The sequence below is a fragment of the Pyricularia pennisetigena genome, chromosome 6 (genome assembly GCF_004337985.1).
Source record: "Pyricularia pennisetigena strain Br36 chromosome 6, whole genome shotgun sequence".
In the NCBI taxonomy this organism is placed as follows: Eukaryota; Fungi; Ascomycota; class Sordariomycetes; order Magnaporthales; family Pyriculariaceae; genus Pyricularia; species Pyricularia pennisetigena.
This window is the reverse complement of record NC_043744.1, coordinates 1,765,011-1,780,430: the sequence shown is the minus strand read 5'-3', so window position 1 is coordinate 1,780,430 and position 15,420 is coordinate 1,765,011. Positions and strand designations below refer to the sequence as shown.

The 15,420-nt window shown below is 54.0% G+C and overlaps 6 protein-coding genes across 6 annotated transcripts; 3 read left to right on the top strand and 3 right to left on the bottom strand.

The window, feature by feature from the left end:
- Window positions 1-260: 260 nt before the first annotated feature.
- On the bottom strand, window positions 261-2,130 carry PpBr36_04343 (uncharacterized protein; the record flags this gene model as incomplete). The annotated part of the gene is made up of 7 exons (XM_029891504.1): window positions 261-326; window positions 407-1,240; window positions 1,312-1,398; window positions 1,467-1,513; window positions 1,597-1,824; window positions 1,917-1,939; window positions 2,096-2,130. The coding sequence occupies 7 exons, from the start codon at window positions 2,128-2,130 to the stop codon at window positions 261-263; spliced, it is 1,320 nt and encodes a 439-aa protein (XP_029749633.1).
- A 1,297-nt stretch (window positions 2,131-3,427) lies between these two features.
- PpBr36_04342 (uncharacterized protein) lies at window positions 3,428-5,327 on the top strand (the record flags this gene model as incomplete). The annotated part of the gene is made up of 3 exons (XM_029891503.1): window positions 3,428-3,822; window positions 3,883-4,082; window positions 4,165-5,327. 3 exons carry the CDS (start codon window positions 3,428-3,430, stop codon window positions 5,325-5,327), a joined length of 1,758 nt encoding a protein of 585 aa, XP_029749989.1.
- Window positions 5,328-6,173: 846 nt separating this feature from the next.
- Window positions 6,174-7,313, bottom strand: PpBr36_04341 (uncharacterized protein; the record flags this gene model as incomplete). Its single annotated transcript, XM_029891502.1, has 1 exon — window positions 6,174-7,313. The coding sequence occupies one exon, from the start codon at window positions 7,311-7,313 to the stop codon at window positions 6,174-6,176; it is 1,140 nt and encodes a 379-aa protein (XP_029749631.1).
- Window positions 7,314-8,035: 722 nt separating this feature from the next.
- Window positions 8,036-10,227, top strand: PpBr36_04340 (uncharacterized protein; the record flags this gene model as incomplete). Its single annotated transcript, XM_029891501.1, has 2 exons — window positions 8,036-8,779; window positions 8,857-10,227. 2 exons carry the CDS (start codon window positions 8,036-8,038, stop codon window positions 10,225-10,227), a joined length of 2,115 nt encoding a protein of 704 aa, XP_029749632.1.
- A 334-nt stretch (window positions 10,228-10,561) lies between these two features.
- PpBr36_04338 (uncharacterized protein) lies at window positions 10,562-14,726 on the bottom strand (the record flags this gene model as incomplete). Its single annotated transcript, XM_029891499.1, has 5 exons — window positions 10,562-11,394; window positions 12,118-12,704; window positions 12,901-13,521; window positions 13,611-14,463; window positions 14,537-14,726. The coding sequence occupies 4 exons, from the start codon at window positions 14,724-14,726 to the stop codon at window positions 12,230-12,232; spliced, it is 2,139 nt and encodes a 712-aa protein (XP_029750482.1). The 3' UTR covers window positions 10,562-11,394; window positions 12,118-12,229.
- On the top strand, window positions 11,890-12,736 carry PpBr36_04339 (uncharacterized protein; the record flags this gene model as incomplete). Its single annotated transcript, XM_029891500.1, has 2 exons — window positions 11,890-12,055; window positions 12,135-12,736. 2 exons carry the CDS (start codon window positions 11,890-11,892, stop codon window positions 12,734-12,736), a joined length of 768 nt encoding a protein of 255 aa, XP_029750483.1.
- Window positions 14,727-15,420: the final 694 nt, after the last annotated feature.

The following is a 15,420-nucleotide window of genomic DNA, read 5'->3' as shown; positions in this document are numbered from 1 at the left end:
ACCGGAGCCAACACAGTCGCATATACAACCGTAGTGTAGTCTCCAGCCAAATATCATCATGAAGCCCCGGCACCGCTGATTTCATAGCTTCAACAGACCATCTCCATCGGTTTGGTCCTGATATAAGTTTCAATTTCGCAGCCAAGACTCGACTTAACATCACTGCCGCTTTGTTGGTTTTTAACATTGTACTGATATCGTTTCCCCTCTTCAAACGTCTGTCAATCGTAACTCCAAGCTCATAGAAGACTAACAGACCTTTACGACCCTCCCGGGCCGCCCAGCAGAGCAAACCTTCGTACGATTCCAGGTCCATATTCTTGGTACTAACACATGGTCGCCACACGTTAACATCCAGCCAGTCCCTGAACTCATGTTCGATGGTTTGGCAACAAGTGAAACATACCTCGGCCTTAGTATGGCAGTACGACCTGAATTCAGGGGTCTGTCCCAGCAAGCTACCACCGAACCAGGGTCCGTGACGTTGCCTCTTGTGTGTGATAACCTGGACTTCGAGACCGCCACTCTTGGCACCACCGCTACGCATCTCGCTTGCACGAATGCGTGCGTCGACCAACTGCTTGATATCACGCTGCAATCTGCGACCAAAGTCCTTGTACAGAGTGCTACCACCCGACAAAACGATGTTCTTGTACAGCCCCCTGCGGACATCAATAGGTGACGACTGGATCACTCCATCCACAACCACTGGCAGTGGCGTCAAGAAATCCGAGCTGTAAATCTCGGGGTTGAAGAATATCTCGGGCGCCAGGAAGCGCTCATATCCTACATCAACCGAAACCTCCCTGCCGCCCGGCTGGCTCACGACATGACGGGCAAATCGGCTTCGGTCACGGTCGAACTTGGTGAACTCCTTGACGATGTCGGGGCAAACGTAACAGTAATCCTCCTTGATCTCCTGGGCGGTTTTGAGAGATGAGTCTGGCTCGCCCCTATCACGAAGCAGGGACTGGACAAAGTAAGTAATGTCGCGTCCAGCGATCGGGATAGACTTGATCGAAGAGCCAATGACGTAGCCCTCTGCGACGGGGATGACGTGAGTGACACCGTCTCCTGAATCAATGACAGTGCCAGTAAGAGAGCGATCATGGACCTTTGACGACGTCCAAGAGGCGGCGAGGGCCAAAACTGCTTGCACTGCAATGTAGAGTCCTGCGCAGTTAAAAGACTCGAAGAAGATCTCAGCCGTGTTCTCGCGGTTCTCGGGAGGGTTCAAAGGCTGAATGTGCGGTCGATCGAGTTAGAATCAGTTGAAAGCTCATGAAAGATATTTCAAGGCCATGCTCGTACCGGCTCAGTGAGCAAGAAGAAGTGGTCTTCAGGCTCTACTCGTAGATATTTGAAGATGGAGTTTGACCAGAAGCGTTCCATGTGGTCCTGTAGTAGGCCAACCGTCAGCAAATTTCAAGACAAAACCGTAGCTCAAGTCGTATTATTCTACGTACCCAATTCTCTATTTGTCCGTGGCGAATTGGGTAATGGAGTCCATAGCCTGCGCATCCAAACCGCAAATGTCAGCGCATGCCCAAGTTGCGCGGCTCAAGCATCACGCTCATAGCGCGAGGTATTAGTTACCGGCTCCGGATGAGGCAGCAATGGCCTCATCGCCAATGAAGAAGTCGAGGTCTTCGGTGCCGCGTTTGCCCGAGAGGTGGCCGCCAGGACCAGCACCACCAGTGAGGAAACTTGGCTTGTTGGCAACAGCTGGCCGGCCGGAACCAGTGCCCCCAGATGCTCCGGCGGCGGACTTTGTCGCGATCGCCGTGGGAAAGACAAACGAAGGTGAATCATTGCCGGCGAAACCTGGCAGGAAATGTTGCGTCAGCACAGCGACTGGGATTACTTCCGAGGCTCCGCTTGGCGAAGCGGTGCCAATGGGGTCATTCAGAACATACCTAGTTTTGAAAACCCCGTACCGCTTGAATAGATATCTCATGTCAGCTAATGCGCAGATTCCTGACGGCCAGCAACTGCGATTGCAGCTGGCGAAATCGACGTGAAGCTTTGCTAGGCAGGGAGCTTGAGAGGGGTCGGTTGCTGGGAGGTTGGGCAGTTCGAGTTCCATCTAACTCACTTGTCCATGACAACGGCGGGAGTTTGGTTAGCCATTTTGGCGGTTGTGAGCGTTGAGCTCGGTTTTACTGCAAAATCTGAAACAGTCGAGCTGTAGCCTCCGGGTGCAGTATAGAGGCTGCGCTGTGAGTTATCGCGAGACGCTCGAGAGCAGTTGGGATGGGCTGCTCGGTGGATGATGCTGCAGCGGTTGGCTTGCTTGGTAGGTGGGCCGGATTACGTGCCTGGAAGCGGGTGGCTCAGCTTCGTCATTGCCCCGCATCTGCTGGCCAAGCAAGCCACAGAACAACAGCTTAGAATTGTGGCGCACAATTTGGAGCTTCTCTCTTCAGCAGTATACCGGGCACTTTACTTGAGAATATGCCCAACGCAAGCTCTCCAACAACAGACGTACTGGAGCCAATATCGCCCGCATAGATCCGCCGACTACACAAAACTGCATGGACCGGAAATGATGATGAACGCATCCCTAAAATTACCATAGGTCTCCCACATTTGGGTAACCTTTTGGCCCGATGGGGTTTTAGTCCTCATCGTGATCCAAGGAGAAAAAAAAAAAAGCAAGCCCATGGTGAGATGGATTGATTCTTTCACAACCAGCACCTCCAAAAGTTTCCTGTTTCGGATCGGCTCATTCAGAGTACATACTTATGAACCTCAATATTATAAGAACTTTGATTATTCTTTCCAACTACAAGTTTCCGTCCCACATCCGAGCTGAGATAAGGAGCTTTGTCTTCTTGTCCGCCTCATTGCCCGTATCTGGAGCTGCCTCGCTCATCTGCTCTGCAAGAACTCATCGGTCGTACCTTTCTGTCTCAACATTGATGAAGTCCCAACGCAAATCGCTACTTTGGACCTAATGCTCGCATCGAAGCTGCCCTTTTAGTTTCTTTTGAGAACCTGCGGGTCCATTTTTCCCGCCCAGACTCATCTCAACCGTTCAACTCCATCTGGAGACTTGATTCTGTGGGCGTCTACGGGGAGCAATTCTGCACCGATCTTCGTTTAAGGTGAAGACCGTAGTATTCGCTTAATATTTATTGATTACACATAGTATCCTATTCCTGGTTGGTTTGCTCGGTTTGCTCGATTTTAGGCAGGGCACTCTTTTGTTTTTGACTGTCAAGCTTTGTCGGCGTTATCGACTCACCTAGCAAGCCACAGTGGACGTTTCCAACCTGATCATAACCTACAAGTTAGGAACATCGCTCACCTTTGCTTATGTCTGACGCTCGGCTCGATTGAGAATCCCATCCGTTTTTCGCCTTATCCGTTCAAGCACGCTCCCAGCTTGAAATATTAATAGCCCATACTTTCCCAACGACTGGCTATGCCGTGCGCCTGGACCACAGCTAAGCTACTCACGTTGGACAACCTATCAATTATGGAAGAGGATAACGAGTCGAGCTCCGGCAACAGTCTGTTCAGCGACGAGTCGGCTGATGGGCCGGTGGAACCCAAGTATCGGGTGGCGGAGAGAGCTGACGGTCACAGTCACGGACATCGCTTGGAAGACACATTTGATGACAATGGCTCTGTCCCTGGCAATGGCATGTTTGTCTCGGGTTACTACGATGGATGCGGCTCTGGAGAAGATTTTGGCGGCGACATGGTCATGGACAGGTTGCGCAGCAAGCCTAAGCCTGTCGCCGCTATATTTGTCCATGCCGGCGCTGGGTTCCACAGCCATACGAACGAGGAATATCATCTGGAAGCCTGCTCTCGGTATGTGCATAGATGTCTGAACCCCTGTCCCTTGGTGAACCAGCTAACCCCATAGCACAGAGCTGCACAACTGGGAATGGCCAAGATGAACGCTGGCGGCTCCGCTGTCGATGCCGTCGTCGAGGCCACCAAATGTCTCGAGGACAATACAATCACAAATGCAGGTGTTGGCAGCAACCTATGCCTTGACGGCACAGTAGAATGCGACGCTACAGTGGTGGATCACAATGGTCGGAGTGGTGCCGTTGGTGCATGTTCCCGTAAGCACCTTCTCCCTGACCTTTTTTTGTGCACCCCTGAATGTGGTTATGATTGGCACGCACTAACCTGCGTACTCGTCAGATGTTCGTTATCCCGTCATGCTCGCTGAAAAGATCCTCCTTGAATCATACAAAGTGCTGGCACTCAGGCGGATCTCACCCATACTCCTTGTTGGTGAGGGTGCTCGTCAATACGCCAAGGAGCATGGCATAAAGGTCGTTGACAACGAGGAGATGGTCACTACCAATGCAAGAGACCGTTGGGAAAAATGGACCGAGGAACTAAGAAGGGCAACAGGCAGCCCACGCCACTCAGCACCTTCTGGCATGCACATACCTGGTCGCCTTGATCACAGCGCTGCCTTATCAACAGGTACTTTCAACGAAGGTCAACCTGACTCCCCTCAACATGGGACTGGTGCCTCATTCACAAGCAACAACCGTACCGAGGCCGCTGTTCCAAGTCGTCAACGACAATCAATGACACCTGAGGCCCAGAACTCGCGGCTTGGCAGCGTGAGCACTGGATCCCCTCCTGCCAAGCGCATGCGTGTGTTGGAACCAAACCTAGTCTCTTCGTCTTTGAACCCCCCGGCCACGCCGGCTCAGCCTTTGCATACATCCGGAGACCAGCTTGATAGGGTGCAAGCTATCCAGGATATGACATTCGAAGATGAGATATACGACACGGTTGGCGTCATAGCCATTGACTATCAAGGCCGTATCGCAGCCGCCTCCTCATCTGGGGGTATTGGCATGAAGCACCGCGGGCGGGTCGGCCCAGCGGCACTTGTCGGTATCGGCACGGCGGTGATCCCAGCAGACGAAGGTGACAAATCAGGCACGACTGTTGCAGCCGTGACATCCGGGACGGGCGAGCACATGGCGACATCCATGGCGGCATACAAGTGTGCTGAGCGACTGTATCTCTCCACAGTTCGCGGCAGAGATGGCTCCGATGTGCCGCGGGACAGTGAGACTAAGATTCTTACATCCTTCATAGACCACGATTTCATGGCCCATCCGGGCGTTCGAAACCAAGAGTCGCGGCCCGCCATCGGCATCATGGCTGTCAAGAAGACATCCAGAGGCTACTACTTCATTTTTGGACACAACACAGAATCCTTTGCTCTCGCATCACTTGCTTCGACTGATAAAGTGCCTCTTTGTACCATGTCTCGAGTCCCGGAGACCAGACATGGTCGTCACAGACCCGTAGCTGGCGGTCTCAAAATTTCGATCTGATCATTCCTCATGACGAGTATTGACTGGCTAATACCCCCTTGGCTTTTATAAAGCGGCCTTATCGACAAGGCCTAGCATAGAGTCACGGATTACCACCCGAGTTTCGATCTTCTAAATGCGATTACACAAACGCACCGTACATCTAGCATTACTTATGGTCGTCTTTCAAAGCCTGGGCTCTAGGATATTCTCCCTCTACGCTACATCACAGCATTATAGAATTATTTTTGCTGCTTTCGTCACAACTAACAAGTTGCTGGATGGCTGGGGAGACCACGAGCTCTTGTAATGTCTCTAGCCATCCATGATTTGCATTCAGTTGGGCAACAGCCGGCAGCATTGGTTTCTCTTTTGGTCATTTCGCGTCCTCTGCTTTGTGGTTTTTAGAAGATTGAAAAGTCTGGACACCTGTACGCAGCATTAGATAGTCTCCATTAATCGGTTTGCTTTAAAACTTGTTTAATGGCTCTGATTGGTCTTTCTTGCACTAAAATATGTATCCCCCACTCTACTACGTATTGATGAAGTCTGCAAAAAATATGGAAATCATGCCATCATTTATATGAGTAGTTGTAGCCGACGGCACGGCCCCTAATAATGTTATTTCTCTATGAAAACAGCCAAAAAAACCCAAAACGTGCCTACCCCATCCAACTCCTTGATATAAGAAGCAACCCAAGTTGCAATTGTTGCAAACCTTGATCTAGATAATTCTTTTTCTCCCGAATGAACTGTGGCAGCATGCCTCTAAGAAATGTACCCCAATCTGACATCCAGACACAAAACCCCCATGCATCCCAGACGCCTCAATAGTTACTGTGCTAGCACGCACCCCTTTAACACCACTCAGGTAGGGCGTGGAGTGCCGGTCCCCTCTCTGCTGTCCCCATTGACACCAACCTTCCTCTTCTTCTTCTTGCGCACGCGCGGGACGACGGCAGGCTTGTGGCCATACGCACCCAGCGCAAGTTTTGATCCGCAGGTCAGACACTCGGCGCCGGGCGGCACCTCGCAAAAGATGCTCAGGCAGACGCTGCAGACGTAGCCCGTATCGACAGCCCTGCGGTGGCAGAAGCAGGCGGCGCGGAAGTCGACCGATTCGGACCCGGGGCTGACGAGTAGGCCCTGACTGCCGACGCCGCTGGTGCTAGCAAAGCCCGTCATGAGGTAGGCGAGGATGCCACGCGGCTCCCTGGCGGCGATGTAGGTGCCGCCCGTGATAAAGGCGCCCTGCTGCAGGAACGGGGCGGCGCCGCGCAGGGCGAGCACGTCGAGCGGCACGCCGGCGCTCGACGCCGCGAACACGGCGTTCATAGTCGGGATGTACTGGTCGGCGCTCGAGTCGGACACGGACACGGTCAGGATGCGCGAGTGCAGCACGGTCCGCGCCGCGGAACCGCCGCCGCCGCCGACACCTGCGCCGGCCGTCGAGGCCGACACGCCTGGCGCGGCAGGCTCGGCCTTGGTGGCATCGATGCCGGTGGCCAGAGCGAGCTCCTTGGTTTTGTTGATGTGTGCGAGCGCCAGGGAGAGACCGCCCGAGATAAGGGTCGTCGTGGCCGAGGCTATCTCCGCCTTGGTGGTGTTCTGGATCAGGTCGTGGAGCGACGAGAGGAGGGTGGATTCGATCTGGGCAAATTGGGGTAGCTTGTTGGCCGATGAGGTCGTAGGCTTCCTGTCCTTGCTGGCATCGGCATCCGTCATTTCGACGTCGGTGGCATCGCGGGCGGGTGGTTTCGGCGGCGACGGATAGAGCCAGACTGCGCGGTGGGTGTGGGCCGCTATGACGGCGACGGAATGTGAGCTGCTGAGAGCGAGGTGGGCATTGATAAAGACAAGGATGTTGGCTATGGCCTTTGAGATTGGCAGCACATCGCGCAGCAGAGCCCAGGCGCGCGGGTTGGTGTCAATGACGACGACGAGGAGCGACGGCGTGTCCTCACCCGAGTGGATCTCGTAGTGATCCGAGGCATCGACGGCATTCATGTTCGCTCTGGTGCCAAGCCAGAGGTCGGAACATTAAGAGCGTTGGGCGGCCCTTTTATGGGATGGGAATGCGTGAGGACGATCCCATTGAAGGCCGCCGAAGAAACGGGAGGATCGGGGGATTATCGCCAGTTGGTTTCGGCTCGGGTTTTGTTTTGGTTTTAATTATTTTTTTATTTTTTTTTGGGCTTCCCTTTGCTCTCTCTTTGCAAGTTGATGACGCGGAATCGATCTTGTCTTAACTGGGGCGACTTCTGCATTCGGTACAAAGCTCGCTGCAGGGATCCAAGACACAAACGCCAGGTCACGTGGATGAGACCATTCTCAAAAACTATACCTTATCTTGGCTGCCAAGGTTGCCTATCCCGCGTGGGAGGTGGAGCCTAACTATGTCATGGCGGGGCTCACTGAAGTTTGCTGTGACTTCAACGTCTAGCGTTCGCCTAGAAGGCTGAAGAGTGAGTTAGAAGCGATGAGGGGGACCGTACTGCGAGCTTGATCTTGCCATCCCATGACCACCTCTATATCAATCCTACAACCAACCTTTCACGAATCTCCACTTTCATTTTCTCATCAGATATCATCAAACTACTGACAGACTACCTTGAATACTACCTACGTTATCCCAGGATTTGATACGTAACCCGACCAAATCAGACTATACTTATATGAAGGATTGTTCTTGAACTCTTTTCCAGCAACCGCTGTGCCACCAGCCCAACATGGCATCCCCAGGAGTTGCATCGAAAGGCTCCGCTGAGCCAGCGAGCAAAGAGGACCAGTTACTGATTCTCATGGCCCGGCTGATGGAGGGAGGCCAAGAGGATGAGGAGACATGCAAAGACTTGAACCAGCTCACAAAACTGCTCAACGATGACATTAACGACGTCAAGAATGGGAAGCCGTCCATCTGTGACGCCATCGATAGCGACTGCGTTGATACTCTCCTCGGCTACCTGGACATGAGGCAGCCAGAAGCGGTCCGAGGTTTTGGGCTTTTGGCGACATCAGCCTACCTCAAAGCAGCTGGAGATGAAGGCAACAAGAAGCTTTCTGTGTTCTACTACGATCGAGTACAGCGCGGCACCTACGACGACTACATTGTTGCATTCTGTGTTGCATCGGCCTTGTTCCCCATTGTGCCGGATCTCATCAAGGACCTGTTTCTCAGTGAAGGCTTCCTGGCTAGTCTCGGTCCGCTCATGAGGCGGAAGTGGAAGAGCAGGAAGGTCGAGACGGCATGTCTCGAGATGCTTAACGCCGCATGCATGAACTCGGAATGCCGTGCCGCCGTGCAGAAATACTGTGTCGAGTGGCTCGAGGAGATTGTGGATCAGGATCCGGACGAGATTGCCAAGTCCACCATCACGACGGAGCCTGACGTGCACCAAGCCGGATCGATTTCGATGAGAAAACACTCGGAGCAGGTGCAACATCTCGCTGCCGTAATCCTCACAAAACTAAAGGTAGGTGTATACGGTTTGCTTTCTTTTTGTCCCTTTTCACACAGGGGCATAGATTGATCTGACTAGCAGGCATGAAGGCAACACAACCGCCAGAGTCCACTACCGAATTACCCGAAGAACGAGTGGGCTTGGCAACCACCAGCGTCGAGGACCTGAGCAAAAAGTTTACAAAAGTTCTCCTTGAAGACCCAGAACATGGCCGACAGAGCGCCATTGAGGGACTTGCCTATGCGTCCCTCCAGCCCAAAGTAAAAGAATCATTGTCGGAGGATAAAGGTTTCCTAAAATCACTTGTTGAGACGCTCAAAAATGCTCCGCCTCGTTCATCCCTGACCTACGGAGCATTGAGCATTGTCGTCAACCTTACCCGTTATGAACCGGCTCAATCAGAAGAGCAAAAGCGTATGGCACAACTCAAGGCGTATGCAAATGCAGCCGGAAAGCTAAAGCAGGATCCATTGAATGATGACGACCACGTCAACGCAAGGTGCATGCGCATTTTTGAGGCCGGCATCGTCCCCATTCTAGTCTCGCACAGCAAAGACGGATCGGTAGCATCATTATCACTCGTTGTACAAATAATCTACTCACTATCCGTTACGCCCAAGCTCCGGGGTCAACTAGCCCAGCAGGGTGCTGTCCGTCTTCTCATCTCTGCATGGAACGCACTCTCGGCGGCTAATGATGCGTCGACTGGTGTTGCTCGACGCACCGCAGCTCAGGCCCTCGCACGAATCCTGATATCAACAAACCCAGCTCACGTTTTTGGTGGTACTCGACCAACGCCAATAAGTGCGGCCATCCGGCCATTGGCCTCCATAGTTCCACCAGACGACTCGACAGAGACACGAGATTTACTCCCGACCTTTGAAGCACTTATGGCACTCACCAATCTCGCGTCAACAGAAGACCAAGACACACGGCGCGCAATAGTACGTGCGGTATTTCCTGACCTCGAGGAGCAGGTCTTGAGCTCGAATGGAAGAGTACAACGTGCGGCCACAGAGCTCATTTGCAACCTAGCTCAATGTCCAGAGGGTGCTGCCCCTTTTGCAGATGGATCTCCTCAGGCCCGCACTAGGGTCCACATTCTGCTGGCACTGTGTGATGCCGAGGACGAAGGCACACGCAACGCAGCCGGTGGAACACTAGCCAACCTATCGGCACACGAGGCTGTCGTACGGGCGATACTTGCACGGGGCGAGCGTGGCATACAAATCCTGCTAGGAATGTGTGGGGAGGACAGTAGCGAGGACCTCAGGCAACGTGGCGCGTTTGTGTTGCTCAACATGGCGGCAACTGAAGGTGAGGCTGGTCGATTATCACGGGAGAAGATCAAGGTCGAAAATGGGGCGACGGTCCTCACGGAGTGTGCCAAGAAGACGAGGCGGCCCGAGGTGCTGGAAATAGCGGTCGCAGCGTTGAAGGCACTTCTTGAGGCAGAATAAAGAAAGCAAGGGCGGGACCTCTTACTTGAGACCAAGGTGTCAAACAGTGGTAAAAGATGAGCGAATAAAAATGTACCGAGCCTGAAATTTGAAGACAACTCCCTGCTGAAGTCAGGAATGAGAGGAGTCATTGCTCTACTGATATGATATTGCGTTTCAAGGTGAATATACAGTGATCGCCTGCGACAGGCTAGTAATATTAATCTATGGTGACTTTACGAGGCATATCGTAGAGAGTTTTTGACTTATCCAGCATCTATCTGTATCTGATCATGGCCAAAACAATATTTTTTTTATTTCTTTTTATTTCTTTCTAAATGGACACTCATCATCCCTACCTGCCCTTCCACCTCAACCTGCCAACCCACTGAGCAAAGGCGGCGATCTCATCCTGCGCAAGCAGCAAGTCTACGGTGTAGTAGTACCTGGCGAGGTCCTCGTGGGACGCAAACCTGTGGACGGTGTTGTGGCAGGCCCTGCACAGCCAGGCGACGTTCTGCAGCTCGTCCTCGCGGTGCCAGCCCCGCCTGAGGACCTTGTCGTGCACCATGCGCGGGATGAGGTGGTGATACGTCAGGTGAATCCAGTCGCGGCCGCACAGCTCGCACTCGTCAGCCTGGCCGCGCGCCACCTTGACCGGTGCGGCCGTGGCGGTCGTCACGTACGCCGTCACGACGGGCGCGAGCAGGTCCTCCGGATCGCCGTAGGCCGACAGGGCGGTGGACACGTCCGGGTCGACGACGGTGGGGAGCGCGGCGCTCAGGCTGGGCCCCGTCAGTGGGAGGCTGTACCTGTCGGCCAGGGACGGGTCCTCGGCCCAGCTGCGGTGCGTCAGGAGCCGCAGCTCGGCGGGCAGCAGGTCGAACGTGGTGTCGGCGACGTACCCGATGAACTCGGAGAGCTCCTCGGCGTCGTCGTTTTGCGGCTGCTGTTGCAGAGCCGTGGTGGTGGTGACGGGCTCGACTGACCCCGCACCGGCAGCCTCAGGGTCCGGCTGGTGAATTGTGGATTTTCTACTGGATCTAGAGTTGCGCTTGGAGGATCTTTTCTTTTTCGATTTGGATCCCTCGCGCTGGGAAAGCCGCTCCACGAGAACGGCCGACACGCAGTCGCGAAAGATGTCGATGTTGTGATTTGCCGCCGAGTCGGTGTCATTCTCCATTTGTTCTATGTGGTATGTTTAGCTATAGCCTACTACAGTATCTGCCAGCAGCAAACCCGGGAGGAGTCCAACTCGTCAACGACAGTATGAGGTAATTGTGACTTTTTTTTGGATAGTTGGAGAACACTGTGTATTTGTGAATTTGCAAACCGGAGATATTGAACATTGGTCTTCCTCTATGTAGCTGAAATGACATCATTGGGGGAAAGTCGCGTCGCGCTGAGATGAAATCATTAAACTCTATGACAAGCCTCTTTTTTGTTTCTACCCCGCTGCCACCTGGACCATGAAAAGGCTTAGTTAGTCTAGACTTGGCTCATCCTGCACAAGATCCTGACGTTAACTTTAGATGGCTTCGCTTACACCGATAGGGTAACCCTGTATGCAGGCACTACTTCTTTTGCAATTTTGCCAATCAGAGATACTCACCCAACGAAAAGAGAAACGCACCAAACACATCACGAATCAACAAATTTTTAACAAAACAACCAATTACCACAATGCCAAATATAAGCATAGCCTTTGATCTGTACGGCACTCTGCTGTCGACAGATGCAATCTTGGACCAGGTGGCCGAGATGTGCGGCGACGAAACAAAGGCCAAGCAGGTCACGAGTCTCTGGCGGAGGTACCAGCTGGAGTACAGCTGGAGGATCACAGCAATGGGTTAGTTTCAACGATCAAAAAATAACAGAACAACATGCAAAAACAAACAAAAAAAATCCAACCATGCTCGTTTTTCCAGGAATATATCGTCCGTTTGCCGACATCACCGAGGCGGCCCTCAAGCACGCAGCCGCCGAGGCGGGCGTGCCCCTGAGCGCCGAGGCCGTGGCGGCGCTACAGCGCAGCTACGACGCGCTCTCGGTCTACGGCGACGTGGAGCAGGGCCTGCGGCAGCTCGAGTCGGAGCGGCGCGAGGGCGGCCGCGACGTGCGCTGCTTCATCTTCAGCAACGGCACCGCCGCCGCCGTGAGCGCGAGCGTCGCCAGCTCGCCCACCCTGTCGCGCTACGACGCCGTCTTTGAGAAGCCGCCACTCAGCGTCGAGGCCGTCGGCGCCTTCAAGCCCGCCAGTGCCGTCTATGATCACCTCATCGCCAATGCCACCGCGAGCAGGAGCGGCGGCGACGGTGCGGTCGGCGTCGATGACGTTTGGCTGGTCACGGCGAACCCGTTTGATGTCGTTGGCGCCAGGGCTAGTGGCCTCAAGGTGGTTTGGATTGATAGGGCTGGCACCGGCTGGATCGACCGGCTTGGAGACGTGATTGGAACGGATATTGGGCCTACGCACATCGAGGCCGGGGTTCACGAGGCTGTTTTGAGGATTCTTTACAGCTATGTGTAACAAGAAATTCGGTGCTCTTTTTCCAACCCTATCAAGACATGTCTGCTATAAAATTACTACCCCAGAAAGAAACTGTACAGTGAGAAATGTGATGTCCGCCTCTCTTGGCAGCCGAAAAAACAAAAAACAAAACATGTCTTCTCTACCACAGTCTTTCCCAGCACCTCCTCGCAAAGCTCATCTGCGCCAGCCTTGCCCTCTCCACCTCCTCGATACCACCCTCCTCCCAGTGCCTGCACTCCTCGTCGACCTCCTTCTTGCCCGAGTAGAGATCGGCCTCTCTGGGGTCGACCAGCTTGGTCCGCTTGAGGACCTTCCAAAGGACGTACGTGAAGGCGCCGAACGCAAGGGCGAAGTAGGCCGTGATGAATGAGCGCACGTTGAAGGGTCCAAACGCGTCGAAGCCGACGAACAAGATGGCCACGCAGCCGAGGAACAGAGCCAGGTAGGCCGAGTAAGGGGTGAAGGGGGCCAGGTACGGCAGCGTCTGGGGGTCCATCCCCTGGGCCTTGCGGGCGCGGTAGAAGCCGATGAAGGTGATCATCATCATGGTGTAGGTCATGATGAGCGCCGTCGTGGTCAGGTCGACGAACCAGAAGAAGACCTCGACGGCCGAGTTGGACGACACGAGGAAGGTGATGCACGAGATGAGCGACACGACCAGCACGCAGTAGATAGGCACGCCCTGCTTGGTGCAGTAGAGCAGGAACTTGGGCGCCTGGTTGTCGCGCGCCAGCCCGTAGAGCGTACGCGAGGCCGAGTAGAGGTAGGCGTTGCCGCAGGACCTGGGAGGTAGAGCACGTGTTAGTAGAGATGCAATCCATAAGAGATAACCTACACACCACAACGCAGGGAACAGAAGGAAGCAACTAACCATCCGGAGAGCATAATGGCAGCGTTGATGATGTGAGGAAGCACCCGGATGCCAAGGTTCTCGATTCCAATGACCCAAGGACTGGCAGCGGCGCCGGAAGCGCCGTCGGCCAAGGCCCCCATGAGTCTAGGATCCCTGGAGCTGCAGATGATGCCGACGCAGAGGACGCCGACAAAGTAGAATCCGACAAGACGGTAAAAGATGAGCTTGGCGACACGGGGAATGGTGCGCCTCGGGTTGACAATCTCGCCCGCGGCCAAAGCGATCATGTCCGGACCGGCAATGGTGAAGGCAGCATAGATGACGACCTTCCACCAGCCGAGGAACCTCCCAGCGTCGCCCTGGGCCAGATACGGATGTATGTAGTTGCCGTCGCCCCAATTCCTAAAACCGTAGGCGTCGTGCTGCGGGTTTCCGCCGGCCATGGTGATGATTGTGAGGATGATGAGGCCGAACAGCAGTATAACCTTTGTGGAAGCCATGATGAACTCGCTCTCGCCGTACCACTTGACGGCCACGACATTGAGCATGATGCACAAGACCATGGCCATGGCGATCCAGACGGCCGGGTTGATGTCCTTGCTCCAGTACTGCATTATGGTGGCGACGGCGGCGTATTCGGTGCAGACCAGCATCAGGCCGGCGAAGAAGTAGGTCCAACCCATGGCGAAGCCGAGGGCCGGGTCGACGAAGCGGCGGGCGAGCTCAAAGATCGTGCCGCGGATGGGCAGGTAGGCGCACATCTCGGCGACGCAGAGGTTGAGCGGCCAGATGAAGAATAGACCCCAGAAGGCGTAGCCAAGGACGACCGAGAGAGGACCTGCTTTCGAGAGCACTCCACCGATACCAACCCCTGGAAATCATGGGAGGAGTCATTATGATTAGTATTTGTCTCCCCCGCTACAAGTTGATGTGCGAGTACTCACAAAGTCCAGTGCCGATAGAGCCTCCAATGGCCATAAGCTGCACGTGCCGAGGGCTGAGGCCGCGGTGAGTCTCTCCATACTTGGCCACGACATCAGCATCGCGCTCGACACCCATGACCTGACCATCGGCCATGTCGCTGTCGCTGGGCGAGCGGCCGAGACCGACGCTCTTCTCATCGACAGCGGCCATGTTGTCGGTTTTGGTGTTGAAGAGGTGGGCAAGTCTGCGGCCAGATACAAGTGTTTGACTCGGGACTTGGGAATAGATAAAACTATTCCAAGTCTAGACTAGTTAGACTAGATTGGTCAGTCAGACAGACAGAGCACACAATCTTGTCGTACTCAACAGCGTAGCGAGCGAGGCTGAAAAAAAAGAGGTAGAGGGAGGAGACGATGTTTGGGGGCTGGCCAACACTTTAAAAGGGTTTCCGACACGCAACGCCCTCTTCCTAACCGGAAAAAAAAATATCGGAGCCCAAAAATGTCAAGATTCCCCATCGCGTCTCGAGTCCCGGGGTTGACCCCAATCCAAAAAGCCCGTTTATGGTGTGCCTCTATGCATACTGACTGACCGGCCTGCCATTTGACGGAGGTTCCGAGGAGGGGTCTACCCTACCATGTTGCCAAGTGAAAGTGATTTACAGTAGTATTGTGGTCCTGTGGGTAACAAAATGGAACCGACGATAGTAACCAGTTTGTGAGTGAGATGGATAACAAAAGATTCAACGTCTGCTTCCCATTGGACAATCTGTGTCCTTGGCATAGACGAAGAGCGGGGCATGCGGAGACTTGGACCATGCGGCCGAAAACCGGGGGTGTTTAGATATCCCAGTGGTCCATACGCATTTCTAGTTAATAAGTACCGAGAGATGCAATGTTACAAA